At 38.1% G+C, this 16,044-nt stretch overlaps 1 protein-coding gene across 1 annotated transcript in view; it reads left to right on the top strand.

Moving 5' to 3' along the window:
• The first annotated feature begins 1,404 nt into the window (after positions 1–1,404).
• Positions 1,405–16,044, top strand: part of PALMD (palmdelphin) — a 57,398-nt gene continuing 42,758 nt past the window's right edge. Inside the window, exon 1 of the mRNA XM_033093482.1 lies at positions 1,405–2,031. Coding sequence (XP_032949373.1) covers positions 1,987–2,031 — 45 coding nt within the window. The 5' untranslated portion in view covers positions 1,405–1,986. The remainder of the gene's footprint in view (positions 2,032–16,044) is intronic.

Genomic DNA, 16,044 nt, shown 5'->3' on the forward strand with positions numbered 1-16,044 from the left:
ATAATTGGATGATGGCCCATCTGTTCTGGGCAGCAAATATGCAATTCTGACTGCGATATTTATCACTACTGCTCTGTTATTTTTTATTTCAGCTAGAATCTGCAGATAAACAAAATCAAAAGTTTTGAAGGTTTGAGTTTTTGTTTTTTTTCTCAGCTTAAGTATCCATCCAGTAGTAATCAAATGTGGCCCACACCTAACCAATTCTCCTATGCTCTGGTCTCCCTTAAAGTCTTTTGAGGACGCATGATTAAGTACAAATTACTCTCAAGTATGAATTAAGACTTGAAACTGGTGGGTTTCATCTAGGGTTCTCTTATTGGGGAGCTCCCAATGACAACACAGAGAAACCTTTTCTCAGGAGAGTCACTAAGTTTACCCAGTGGAGGTTCCCCGAGTTGTGCCTGAAGGGTTTGCATCCAGCTGTAAGTGGTCTGGGAGCTAGAGGGAGGAAGAGGCTGGGGGTCCAACTCTTTCTCATAAAGGCTGATTTAACCTTCAGCCTGTGTCTCATCTTGCCCTGTTTCCTTGGGCAGGCCTGAGGAATAGCTATTATAAAGACAGACAGTCCGGGTGCCAATCCTGGCCTTGTGACTTATTAGCTAGGTGGCAAATTACCTCTCTAAGTCTGTTCCCTCATTTTTAAAATAGGGCTAATAGCACCCATGTCCCAGTACACTGTAAGCTAAATAGGATGCAAAGCATTTGCCTACAAAGAGTACTCAACAAACATTAGCTATTATTATTACCATTGACATCAACAATTCAAAGGAAATTAAACTGTGTGTTCAATGTTAAGGTTGTCCTTTTAACCTCTTCAGCTGAATGTTGATATGAAGGTGCTTGATAGCATTCAAACATGTAATAATAAGGTAGATGATAATTAGGGTTTACAACATTAAAATTTAATTAAAGAAATGGTAGGGGAGAAAATACAGACAAAGTACACTGTAAAGCTTCTCTGCCTTTGCTTTGAACTAAGAGTTTCATTGGGCTTGACTTCCTTTTTCTAAAGAGCAAGGGAATACCCACGTAGTGTCGGGTTGCATGAGTTACAGAAAGTCTCAACACACTTTCAAGGGCTCACTCCTTTCTCTTGCATAACTGGTGAGGTCAAAATGGGCACCTTCCTGAAAGCCAAGTGTCACTTCTGAACACAGTCCAAGAAAGGACTGCATTCCATAGAAATCCAAGACAAGAAATAACAGAGGGTGGTACTTGAGTTTGAACCAACCAAACACTGCTGGTGGGCCAAGTTCTTAACAGTCACGTTAACACCTTTGATTTCTCCATGACCTAAAGATTCCAAAGCTTGAAACAAACAGCTGAAATAGGAGAAGGAGAGAGAGGGGATGACAGCCTGATGTAAAGTTACCACTATATTAAGTTCTAAAGTAACTTTATACTTTTTATTATTAGCTAGAGCCAATCAGAGGAAGAAGGCAAGCAAGTGACTTGGTGAGTCTCTGTCTTTGCAAAGTCTGGAGGAGAGTGCAGGTAACATAACTTTGGACAAACACACACAGACCCCCACAACTGACGTGGTTGTGTGCCGCTAGAGCAGAGGCTGGTTAAACACTCAGTGCGTGGGCTCACTGTGCCACTCCTGGAAAATAATGAATTGGGTAAGGAACAGTTAATAAGAAACTGTGCCTTGCTAACTGTGCACATTACAACAAAGAGCTGGCAGCTCCTGAAGGAAAAGGGCTTGTGCGCTGCCGTTCAAACTTGTCAGTCAACTGGTGCCAGCAGCCTCAGCGTCTGCCTGCCCAGCACACCCTCATCACATGTGTCTGTCTGGCCTGATCTGTACATCTGCTCAGAGTCGCTCCTGCCCAGTCGGGGATTTCTGCTTTTCTCCACCGGTGCTAAGAGTGGATTTTTCCCTGCTTCTCCTCTGTTACCTCTGCTCCGCTCCCCAAGGAGGCTCCAGCTTTATGGTAGCTTTGGACTTCCTTCACTGCCTGCCTGTCCTTGCCTTCTAGAATGGAAGAAGCTGAACTGGTGAAGGAAAGACTTCAGGCCATCACAGTAAGTCTGCCTACAGTTATAACTCATGGAGGTGGTTGCTTACAGGAACGGCAGACACGCTGCTGGCTGCCTCTGCCACTGAGCCTCTGTAAGTGGAAAAACAGAACTGTCATCCTTCATGGACACGTCTCTGCCGCTCTCTTAACCCTTGTCAACCTCTGTAACTCTTGGGCTTCTGACTCTCAGAACAGAGTAAATGTTCTTGATTGTTGCAAAAACTCTGCCTACGTTTTAAACAGCAATCAGAAGCTTTTAAGGCAGTTTGGTTCACTTTCTATGTACCTTAGAAACACAGTTTTTCCTTAAATTTATAATAGACAAATATTAGATCAAAAACAGATCCCCAATTTGGAAACTTTTTAAACAATTAATACACTAAAAAGTGAAAATCTTTTAAAATGGGGAGAGAAAAATGAAATAAGACAAAGGACTTGAAACTTTTGTATTTCTGCTGTGTTAGTATGTTCCAGAAAACCTAACAAAATGAAAATGAATGTTGTTGTACTTAAGCTAAGCATTAAACAAGAGAAAAGTGGGTAAAAGCACTTATCAGATTAATTCTCAGATATCAGTTTCCAACAGAGTCACAAACTGAATAAGATCCTGAAAAAGGAATGCAACGCATGCACTGCAATAGATTTGGAAAATATTTCATTAATACCGGGAAAGAAAACAATGCATTTTTTAATGTTTGTTCTGGGAAAGAATCAAAGCAAGAAATGAATTACTTTCCTTAAATGATCCAGCTTTTTAAATTTAATTTTATAAAATCCTCTATTTGGCAGGAACCTGGAAAACTGTGACACAATCATTTGTCATTAGCTACCACTTATGATATAATTTTTTTTTTTAAGAAAAGAAACTTTGGAAATCAGCCTCCCAATTTCTCAGCATTTTCTCTTGCTGAAATTAGCTGTCAGAAAGAAATGAGTACTTTTTAAAAACTAATGCTAAATCAGGGTGGGTAGGAGGATATTTTTGTTTGCTCTTCAAATTCCCAGGAGCATATGTAACAATGCTAGTCCCAATTTAGGATTTTTATTAAATGGATACATTTTCTCAATTCCACCCAGAAAGGATTCAGTAAATTGAAATATTTTCTCAGCCAGTGGTAAGGAGCCAGGAGTCCACGGGTAAGGGGGGCACTTTTCCACAAGACAATGCTTTTGAAATGTCTAACTTCTAATTAGCACATTTTCCTTCCTTCAGAAAACTTTGGTTTGGATTGTTGTTTGTTTTGTTTTGTTCTTTTTTGTTGTTAAATTCAGCCACCGGTTCAGCTGTCCTGCTTTAAGGGACAGGAACTCAGCTGGGCTCTATTGTTTTGGCGTGGGCCTTTTGCATTACAGCTGTTGTCTAAAGGTTACTTTATTAGACTGTGTGAGTTGTGTGGCACAAGCTCTGCTTTTTCTGATGCTTCTGTCTTCTAATTAACTAAATTAATAGTGTATCCAACAAAATCCACAAGTCCCTCATTCCACATTTTTTTTTTAATTGGAGCACACCCTCACTTAAGCCCTTGCTACCTCCAGTGCACCTTCTAACTCTTACTGAAGCAGCACGTGTTCTAAAGGTGTGACTGCAATACAGTTTTAGTAAGACTGAGAATTTTCACTAAGCGTTCCAAATGTAAATAGAGATACTAGAACAAGAGTCACTATTCCTTACAAGCACACATGAGAGTGAGTTCTTAAATATACTGGCATGTACTTTTGTGATTTAACAAATATGACTTTTTGGACTAGTCCATTAGCCTAAACATATCCCTTTAGAAAGAATTAAGCAAATCTCCAAAGTAAAATCACAAAGTAATTCTATCTTGGAAGTAGTGTTTGTGTAAACGTTGTCGGGAAAAGAAACTGGGAAGTTTATAGGAACAAATTTCCACTAGCTAAGTCCAGTCACCAGGCTAAGTCCAGTCACATTTGTCACCACCTAGAGGAAAACTGGAGCAGTGGTGTCTCCATGGAAACAACACATCTACTCATCTCCCTCCTGGACACCCTAGAAATGCCAGTTTTCTCCACCCTTGCCTTACCCAGGAAACCACATCAGTTATTCCCCTTCCCCTTTCTAAAATGAAAACACACAGTATCCAGAGAGTTTGCAGGCATTATTTCATTTTTGGAAGTACTGATAATCTTCTAAATCTCTGACCTAAACTAAAACGCAGGGACAATCTTCTCATTTTAACTGTTTTCCTTCTATTTCTCTACACTGAAACAAACTTCATATACATACTTCAAGAACAAAATCGTAAGACAATTGTTCAATCTTAGACTTCAGTTTGTTAGGGAAAAAAATAACTTTTTACATTCTACAATCAATTGGAGTTTTGTATTAAAATTTATTCTTCCAATTCCTGGCTGTGAAATGAAATAATCTTCACTGTTGAATTTATTCTACCTGGTTTTGAGTGTCAAAAATGTCATTATTTTCACTGCAAGGAATTGAAAATACAAATGTATATGCCTGTAACTTGACAGACCAAGTGCCAATCTTCTTGTGCCTCAAAAAAAAAAAAAAAGGATTAAACACAGTAAGTAGATGGAATGTGGCACTTAGGCTCTCAAACTAAAGCTAAATTATTGTGATGGTGCCATTCATTCCTCATATCAGTAAACTGAATTTTAGGTTAGTCAGAGGTCTTCTCAAAGAGAATGAAGATGAAATTATGTAAGTACACAGAAATGATTATTTATAAGAAGGCATTTCAGTTTGGGTATACCAAATATGGATTCTATTTTGCATACCTACTCTCAGGTTCTTCCATTATTACTTTATCCATGTACCAACTCATCTCATACTAAATCAGTGGTCAAAGTATCACTTAGCCAAAGAGTTCAGTTTTCACCTATAAATCAAAAACAGGGCTACTTCATACTGATTAAAATTATCTTGGGGCTCTTCTCTAGTTAGTACATATTTTAACAGATAGCTGATTTTTACTCAAAAGGAGAGCTATTTAGTAGACTAGTAATTTGAAATTCACTTTTAATATTAGTGGAACTGACAACACCAATGTCTCCAGCATTCTCAGGAAAGGTGAGATGAGGGACTGACAGAGTTATCCCTACAAAGTTACGTGGGAGTAAACATGACCCACACCAAAGAATGGGGAAAAGGTGCAGGTGAACTCCCCTAAAAACAGAAAGATCCCCTAAGCATTAGTAATATTCCACATGCTCTTGACATCCTCCTGCACAAGGAACACATTGTCTTATCTCCATTTCTACTGTGACATTAGAAAATACTAATACTAAATAATATGTGGAGACTCAGACTGGAAAACCCCTAGATCTTAAGCTGGCTAGAGATCATAGACTCACAAATATAGTACTGTTTGGAGAAGGGGAGTGAGATCAGGAGATTCTGAGAACTAAAATCAATTTTCAGAGAACAGAGCCAGCTGGGGAGAAAAGGGATAAGCATAAAGCTGACATTTTTATTCTCATCAAGGCTTACCATTAACTGGTAGGAATGTGTGTTATCAACTCATTCTCATTTCTTTATCCAACTAATGGTTACTGAAGACCTGCTATGTGCAAAGCCCTATGCATTGAAATGAAAAGAAGCGAAATAAGGGGAATCAGAAGCATCAGGAGTGGGATGGGAGTGGGTTGCAATTTGCAGTAGTCAGGGTGGTCAGGATGGGCCTCGTAGAAGAGTGCTATTTGAGCACAGATGTGAAGGAGGTGAGCTCTGTCAAAACTTACACAATTGTAATAATCACAAGAGCAAGCACCTGCCTAGAACTGACTCCATTTGGAAATGAGCCACAGAAAGTCCTGACACTGGAATTTGAGCAACAGAGCCAGATTTGCCAGCCAAAGCTGCTTATGACGCAAAATAATAAGGCGCTCTCACATTTCCCCGGATCCACTCCCTATTTCTTTCCACTCCCAAAGTATTTTTTCTAGACTTGCAAACAGGAATTTAAAAGGAGAACGTTTTTACATAAAACAGAAATCTACCCAACACAAAGACCAATATTAAAACAATAACATAAACACACACAGGTTCTAGTTATTTCTTTAGCATGTGTTGCCTGTCCCTGAACACTGCACCTCATCTCATTTTCTTTCTGTCAATATCTAGAAACTTCTAACAGTTAATAAGACAGTTAATGACCTCAAAGCAGGACCTGAGACATAATTTGTAGGGCCCAGGACACAATGAAAATGTGGGGAGTCTTGTTCAAAAAGATTCAGAATTTCAAGATGTAACAGCAGAGCATGAAACTACGTGCTGGGCCCTTCCGAGTGTGGTGTCTTGTATGACTTCACATGTCACGTGCCCAAGAAGCCAGTCCAACTTTTATTTCCCAAGCCTGCCATACACATTTTCTCCTCTTCATTCTGCCTGTACAAATGAGAAAGTGAAAACAAGAGCATGCCAGTCTGGATCTTGACTAAAGGTATATACATACCTGTTAATATAAATTAACAGGTGTTTGCATCATTGTAGTATTTCGAGCTCTAAAGACTTCTTAAAGGAACAATGACTAAAAGAGTGCATAATGCACCATTGTTCCAGTTTACCTCATGGTTAAGACAAAGTTCCAGGAAGAACGTCCAATCTGTCGTGACCAACCAAAGACATTCACACAAAGATGGTACATGGAGATGTAGGAATCTCCTAAACAGAGAAGTCCTGTGCCGGAATATTAAACAATAAAACCTCTGCACAATTTTCCACAGTGCTGTACTGAGATTACATGTTTCTTCCAGAGAAGGAAAAGTTTCTTCAACCAAATGTGCTATGCCACATATCTTTGCCAAACATAATAGCCCACCCACGAAGGAAAGCATGTGATGAGGTACAATAATTTTGATAGCTTATTAAGGAAGCTGCTTTTTGATAACAGGGGAAGGTTTTTCCAGTGTACTCCCGAATGATAATGCTACTTCGCAAAGCCCTCTACCGAAAAGGATCCTCATGAACTTTCTGAACGTTACTGGATAATCAAAAGGGAAAGCTGCCTCTTTAGAAAACTGATTGAAACAGATCAGAGTCTACGTGCCTAAGCCTAACTAGCATCTAAACAAGTGCACCACAGTTCAGTGCTAAAATTTCCAATCTCCAGTTTCAAGTGACTCAGCTTCTCATAAAATAAAATAACAATATTTAAATTTTAATAATTAGATAAGATTATTTTAATTTAATAAGAATATTTAATTTAAATGACAGTGGGGTCATTTGGGGGAAATGTACTGCCTCATGTTCCCTCATCGGGAACCCTGGGGATGTCTACTTTTCTAACAGTTTGAGTGCAATCTAGACTTAAAGTTTCTACATAAAACTCCAGTGACTGAGTGAATTCAGTTGAGCCATTTAAGATATAGAAAACCAGGTTATCCTCTGAAACTCTAAATGGAAATTGAAACTGGCTCCTGTCCCAAGCACCACGTTTTCAATGTGTAACTGAATCGGTGATTAACATAGGATGATATGACATATGAAAGTGAGCTATGACAGCTATTCAAAATCAATCTATGCTAACAAATCTAGAATATAAAGGACCACCATTAAGAAAAAGAATTCTGATATTAAAAATAATGATAACAGCACCTATTCTTATATAGCATTTTGGCTTTAAAAAAAATAAAAATAAAAACTTTTACTTTATCTTATTTGGCCAAACAGTCCTGTAGGTATTTTTGAAAGCAGATATTACCATTCCTATTTTACTTGTATAAGCCCAAAAACCTAAGGCCAAGGAAAGTTAAGGGATTAGTTACATAGTAGAACTTGAATCCATTCTTCTGCTTGTCACATTTTCTGGCCACAGCATCATAACTTGTAATAAACATCAAAACCACAAACCTCACCCTGTCCAGAACTTCCTCAGATTTCTGTTCTTTACTCTTATGAACAGAGTTTGACGTGGAACAAAGAGAAGAACTAAGGAAGTTCTGCTTCACTTAACTACCTTTTCTAACCCAAACCAGTCCTTTACCCACTGCAGTTTCCTTCCCCCCTCTCCAGTCAGCAAGTAGAAGTGGAAAAGGAAAGAATGCAATACCATTTTGGAAGCGTTTGCTATTGTTTTAACAGAGTTGGAACAGAACCAGTCACTTTTCAGAGCATCCCATATTCTAAGGCTTGTTACCTTCTCCCCATCCCACTTCCGTTACACAGTCTCTTCACTCCAGCCAGGATTTCTTAAGACAAAGACATCTTTGCATCTCTCACAGCTCCCAACACTGAGATCAACACTAGCTGGAGCACAAAAGAAAACCATCAAGAATGAGTGAATGAATGAACACAATCAAACTGAAAAGGGGGAGAAAGCTAATGATTATCTGGCCTGCTAACATATTTATTTATTTATTTATTTATTTATTTATTTATTTATTTATTTTACTAAATCACAGCGAAGTTACCATCCCCCCTTGATTATTCAGGGGCATGTTTTGTGTTTGTTGCTTATCCTTGTTTGGTTTGGGTTTGTCACTATTCATTAGAACAAACAAGAAAGGGTTGACAAAGGAATAAAAGAGTAAAACACAAACTGGATTCTATTTAGAGATCTGTTCAAATTTATTGTAAGGTTGGCAAAGAAAACTAAAATTATTGAATAAAATGAGGTGTAGAAAATGTGTGCTTTTTAACTCACTCCATATGTAGTAGTGATAACCATGTTCAATTCCCATGGTTAACTTGAAAATTAGGATATTTCAAAGCAGAAATAAGCATAGGACCAGAAGAAAGAGATTCCTTTTGTCACTTTCGCATCTTCACTACACCATGCTCAAGAGATGCTCACCCAGCTTCTCCTTAGACACTTCCAATATCATGTGGATCAAAACCTCCCAAACACCCTATTCCATTTGACAATAGCTCTCTGTGTTAAGAGTTTTGACATAATGTGCTAGAACCTGGTTTCCTTTCATTTCCACCGAATCATCATGACTTTAGCCATTGAAGCCATACAGCTTCATTTTCTGAATTTTGACCATTTCTTATATCACAGGCTCACTGAAGACACTCTCCAAAATGTCAGTGTCACTCTAAAAATTTGGTGCTGAGAGTTGAGCAAAACACTAACCAGCACAGAGCCCCTAGTGCTATAATATCCTTTCTTTGGAGCATTGTGATTCCACTGATATATTTGGGAAGCAATAAGGTGTAGTAATAAAAAGCACTACCTTTGGAGTTATAGAAAATTATGTTCAACACCAATTCCAACACTGAACCTATCATATGACTCAGGAAAGTAAATAAACTCAGCTTTAGTGTCTCTAAAGATAAGAATTAACTAGAAAGCTTAATAAACTAGTCAGATATACAATGAATATACAAAAATAAATTGCTTTCTGAAAAAGTTCGTCAGAAAATATAATGTGAAACTATTCCATTCCTTAATAGCTACAAAATAAAAAACTGATAAAACCTAAAAATGATCTTACTAAGGAAATGTGCAGGAATTATATGAAGAAACTTTTATACTTTTATACCTACTAAGGAAATGTACAGGATTTATACAATGAAACTTTACTAAGCAATATAATATATATCTGGAGAGGCACACCATTCCTTGGGGTAAAGTTGAACACAAAAAATCTGTCAGGTATTTCCAAATTTATTTTAAGTTTAATTCAATCCCCATCAAAATCTCTAAGGAGGCATTCTTACTTGGGGCTGGTAGCAGCATGAAGTTGCTAAAACAGGACAATTTGGCAATTGGTGTAAAAAAAGTCAAAAAACTGTTTTATCTTTGACCTAGAATTTCATTAACAAGGAACTTAATACTAAAGAAAAACAAGAGATGCACACAAAGATGGATTCCTAAGATGTTCATAACATAAAAGAATCATTTTTTAAAGTACAAAAGTGGAAGCAAATTCAATATCTAAAAATAGGACTTATCTGAATAAATATAGTGCATATATATTTGTGTACATATACATATATACAGGGGTGTCAAAAAAATGTATACAAGTGAACACTTTGGTCAACATTGCTCAAGCAGAAGTTCGCCGTAATCAGAAGTGTCTGGACACTGATGGCAACCACTTTGAGCCACTTGTAATTGTAATTGTAACCACTTTTAATTGCAGAAGTCAAATGTGACTTGTATTCATCTTTTGTTATTGATATATATTGAGTATTACACTTTTTTTCTTTTTTTCCCCTTTATTTTTGTACCTTTCTCAGGGCACTTCGATATCTAATAATAATAGCTAACATTTATGATGCACTTATTATTTATTGGGAACTTTAGAAAGTGTTTTTCTGTATTAATTCTCTTTATCTTTACCATAACTCTAGGAGGTATCACCCCATTTTGTAGCTGAATAAATGTAGGTATACGAAGTGGAGGTTAAATAACTTGCCCAAAGTCATCTAGCTTATAAAGAGAGACCAAGGTCCAACTAAGCAGGCTGTCTCCAGAAGCTACACTATTAACTATATGCTATACTGACTCTCCCTGCACATTATTTACTTAATTGAAAGCCCTTGAGTTGAAGCATCTCTTGTTCTCTTGTATACTCTTATCACCAAGCACAGTATCTTAACTGAGATGGCTGATAAATAAAGAAACTGACTTCCAATGGTCTCCATGGTATGATATTTCCTTATCCATCCAATTTTTCTCCTGTTTTTCTACCACAACCTCTCCTCTCTATTCCAGTCACACTCAAACTGTTCTACACTCTTCATTAACCCACAGCTTAACTTCCGGCTGTAGAATCTAAATACCATAATAGACATTTATGCAGGTCTACTCTGAAGCAGGCATTGGTATAGGTGAAACAAGGATGAATAAGCTACAGTTCTGGCCCTAAAACACACACACACACACACACACACACACACACTCTCTCTCTCTCTCTCTCTCTCTCTCTCTCTCTCTCTCTCTCTCTCTCTCTCTCTCTCTTCAGCTATAGAATGAGAAATGTAGGTATTTGGGGAAATGCAGGAAGTTGTTCAAAGCTGATTTTTTGGAGAAAAATGATGCCCGAGTTTGTCTTAAAGGTGCAAGAAAGGGGCTAAATAAAGAGGGTGGGTAAGAGGAAAGGGCAGCATTCTAGGCAGTCGAAGCAAACACAGAGCATTCAAACATTTCCAATAACTCTGTGTAATGGAACTAAGGTGGCAGGAGTTTTAGTGATGGGAAAAGAGGCCAGATGGTCGTCAATACTTTATTAAATGATGTTAGTATTTTCCTTCTAGAAAGCAATAGGCTGCCTTTTGCTTTAGGTAGGGGAATAATGACCAGCTATTTCTTTAGAAAGATGACTCAGGTAGCACTATAGAAGATGGTTTGGAAAGCAGAGAGTATTACAATTTTAATCGTTTTTTTTTCTTTCTTAAAATGTGTATACATTTTTTTGGTACCCTCTGTATAATGGAATAATATATAGCCATTAAAAATAATTTAGAAGGGACGTCATCAAAATGGCGGCGTGAAGTGAGCCTCTGTAAATCTCCCCTGGAATTTACAACTAATCGAACAACAATAACTCCACAAAGGACTCCCTGCACAGCAGACAGGCAAGACGAAGAGGCCCACTACTGAATTCACCTAAAGGAGGGTGAATCACGCAAGCGGGGGAGGAGGGAAAGGAGAAGTGCGGAGACGGAGCCACGCAGGCCCAGGACGCAGACCTAGCTCAGTGCTCTGAGCTCGCTGCATCCCGGAAATACCGCAAATGCGGCAGACGGAAGAACTCGGACTCCTAGGGCTCCGCTTATGGCCCACAGGGCTGAGGGGGTGGCATATAACAGGACTGAACCCAACGCTCACAGCAGAGACCTCGGAGAAAAGACTGAGGGAAGAAGGCTGAAAACAGTGGTTTAAATCCTCACTGCAGAGCAGAGAACGGAAGCCTTAGGCACTGAGACTAGCCGCCCCCTCTTTACCCTCCCAGAGCTCGCCCTGCCCCCACCTGCCCGGTGCTAGAAGTGGAACAGTAGCAGTGTCAGATTAAAAGAACAGAATATTTGCTGTTCTGAGAACTGTGGACCGCAGACACAGATTCGCAGCCCAACTAGTTCCGGCAAAGGGGAGGGAGCTGTGGAAGCAAGACTGGCTGTGGTGGTGGTTGCCGCCATTGTTCTGGGCCACCTCTCACAACTCACCCCGCCCCTGGCCCCACCTATCTAGGCAGATCCCTGAAGGAGTAACAGAACTGCTGAAAAACGGGCTCTGAATCTGGTGCTTTGGAACTTCAAAAGCTCTCCGCATACCCACACGGACACTGCGCCATGTGACCCAGGTGAACTATTAACAGAGGAGAAGCCCAGGGAATCCCTCCATTATGTGAGAAGCTGGAATAGTGCAGAAAAAACATAGCACTACTGTGTGAGAGAAAAAAAAAAGGCTGCAGTCGGAGAGAAAATAAAACATTCTACCAACAAGTACTGGAAAACAAAAGAAAGACCTCTTCCTATCAACCTGTTGCAGAAGCCACTCCTGTAGATGTCTAGGAAGAAAAATAATAAATCAGTAATTGCCATGAATAACCAAGGCAACAAGACAGCTCAGAAAGAAAGTGAAAAGTCTCAAAAAAAGGAACTTAAAGATATGGAAATAAGTGACTTAAATGACAGAGAATTCAAGATTGCAGTTCTGAAAAAAATTCAACGAGATGCAAGAAAACACAGAAAGGCAGTTTAATGAACTCAGAAACACAATCAAAGAACAACATGAGCATTTTACGAAAGAGATTGAAATTTTAAAAAAGAACCAAATAGAATTTCTGGAGATTAACTCAATAGAAGAAATTAAGAATGAAATAACCAGCGTAGGTAGTAGAGTTGACCAGATGGAGGAAAGAATCAGTGACATCGAAGATAGAAACCTGGAAATTACACAGATGGAAGAAGAAAGAGACTTGAGATTTAAAAGAAATGAAAGAACTCTACAAGAGCTTTCTGACTCCATCAGAAAGAGCAATATAAGAATAATGGGCATACCAGAAAGAGAAGAAAGAGAGAAGGGAACAGAGAATATATTCAAACAAATTGTTGATGAGAACTTCCCAAATTTGTGGACAGAACTGGATCCTCGAATCCAAAAAGCAAATACAACACCTAATTACCTCAATCCCAACAGGCCTTCTCCAAGGCACATTGTATTGAAGCTGTCTAAAATCAATGACAAAGAAAGAATCCTCAAGGCAGCCAGGGTAAAGAAGACGGTAACCTACAAAGGAAAGCCCATTAGATTATCATCAGATTTTTCAGCAGAAACTCTACAAGCCAGGAGGGAGTGGAACCAAATATTCAAACTATTGAAAGAGAGAAATTATGAGCCAAGCATAATATATCCAGCAAAGATATCCTTTAGATATGAAGGAGGAATAAAGGCCTTTCCAGACATACAGAAGCTGAGGGAATTTTCTAATACACGACCTGCACTACAAGAAATACTAAAGGAGGCTATTCGACCACCATCAACAGGGACAATTTGTGGAAACCAACACATAAAAAGGGGGAGAGTAAAGGCCTGAACCGGAATATGGGAATGGAGAAAGTAAGCGTGCTGAAGAAAATGGAATACTCTAAATATCAAACTTTCTTTTACATAAACTTAAGGGTAACCACTCAAAAAAATCCAGAACTGAAATATATACTGTAATAAAAGAAGAAACAGAGGGAAACATCATAGAATACCACCACACAGAAATAACAGACAACAACAAAAAGGCAAAGAAACAATGGAGACACAGCCTTACCCGAAAACTAAAGATAGAATGACAGGAAATCCTCACATATCAATAATCACCCTAAATGTAAATGGACTGAAATCACCAATAAAAATGCACAGAGTAGCAGATTGGATCAAAAAACTAAACCCAACCATATGCTGTCTCCAAGAGACGCATCTCAGCTACAAGGACAAGCATAGACTCAAAGTGAAAGGGTGGAAATAGACACTCCAAGCAAATGGTACCCAGAGAAAATCAGGTGTAGCCATAATGATATCAGATGAAACAGACTTCAGGGTGAAAAAGATAACAAGAGAAAAAGATGGACATTTCATAATGGTAAACGGGACTATACAACAAGAAGACATAATGGTCATCAATATTTATGCCCCCAATCAGGGAACACCGAAATATACCCAGCAACTACTAACAGAATAAAGGGAGAAATTGACCAAAACACAATTATACTAGGGGACTTAAATACATCTTTGACAGCTATGGATAGATCATCCAAACAGAAAATAAATAACAAAATAGCAGCCCTAAATGACATATTAGATGAAATGGACATAATTGACATATATAGAGCACTTCATCCTAAAACATCAGACTATACATTCTTTTCTAGTGTACATGGAACATTCTCAAGGATAGACCATATATTGGGACATAAAATCAGCCTCAGCAAATTTAAGAAGATTGAAATACCAAGCATATTCTCTGATCACAAGGTTCTGAAATTGGATATCAACTGCAAAAAGAAAGCAGGAAAAAACACAAATACATGAGGATTAAACAACATACTTTTAAAGAATCACTGGGTCAAAGAAGAAATTAGAGGAGAGATCAAAAGATACATAGAAACAAATGACAATGAAAATACATCCTACCAAAATTTTGGGGATGCAGCGAAAGCAGTTTTAAGAGGGAAATTTATATCATTACAGGCCTATCTCAAGAAACAAGAAAAAGCCCAAATAAATAACCTCATGTTACACCTTAAAGAACTAGAAAAAGAAGAACAATTGAAACCCAAAGTCAGCAGAAGAAAGGAAATAACAAACATCAGGGCAGAGCTAAATGAAATAGAGAACAAAAAGACAATAGAAAAAATTAATGTGACAAAGAACTGGTTCTTTGAAAAGATTAACAAAATTGACAAACCCTTGGCTAGACTCACTAAGATAAAAAGAGAGAAGACACTAATTAACAAAATCTGAAATGAAAAAGGGGAAATTATCACGGACACCACAGAAATACAAAGGATCATCCAAGAATACTATGAATACTATATGCCACCAAATTCAATAACCTAGAAGAAATGGACAAGTTCTTAGAAACATATAGCCTTCCAAGGCTGAACCATGAAGAACTGGAAAATCTAAACAGACCGGTCACCAGTAACGAAATTGAATCAGTCATCCAAAACCTTCCCAAAAGCAAAAGTCCTGGACCAGATGGCTTCACTAGTGAATTCTACCAAACCTTCAAAGAGGATCTAATACCAATCCTGCTCAAACTCTTTCAAAAAATTGCAGAAGAGACAGTACTCCCTAACTCATTTTATGAGGCCAACATTACCCTGATACTAAAACCTGGTAAGGACAACACAAAAACAGAAAACTACAGACCAATATCTCTGATGAATACAGATGCAAAAATCCTAAATAAAATTCTAGCAAATCGAATACAACAAAGCATTAAAAAGATTATTCATCGCGACCAAGTGGGGTTCATCCCCGGGGCACAAGGATGGTTCAACATCCGCAAATCCATCAATGTGATACATCACATAAACAAAATAAAGGACAAAAATCATATGATTATATCAATTGATGCAGAAAAAGCATTTGACAAGATACAACATCCATTTATGATTAAAACACTTAATAAAATAGGTATAGAAGGAAAATACCTTAACATAATACAGGCCATATATGACAAGCCCTCAGCTAATCTCATAATGAATGGTGAAAAACTGAAGCCCTTTGCTCTACGTTCAGGAACACGACAGGGCTGTCCCCTATCACCTCTCCTTTTCAACATAGTGTTGGAAGTCCTTGCCAGAGCAATCAGGCAAGAGAAAGAAATAAAAGGCATCCAAATTGGGAATGAAGAAGTTAAATTATCACTCTTTGCAGTGGACATAATGCTATATATAGAAAACCCTAAAGACTCCACCAAAAAGCTATTAGAAACAATCAACGAATACAGTAAAGTTGCTGGCTACAAAATCAACGTACAAAAGTCCATTGCATTCCTATATACTAACAATGAAATCTCGGAAAAAGAAATACAAAAAACAATTTCTTTTGCAATTGCAGCAAAAAGAATAAAATACCTAGGAATAAAC

The sequence above is a fragment of the Rhinolophus ferrumequinum genome, chromosome 22, assembly GCF_004115265.2.
Source record: "Rhinolophus ferrumequinum isolate MPI-CBG mRhiFer1 chromosome 22, mRhiFer1_v1.p, whole genome shotgun sequence".
Lineage (NCBI taxonomy): Eukaryota > Metazoa > Chordata > Mammalia > Chiroptera > Rhinolophidae > Rhinolophus > Rhinolophus ferrumequinum.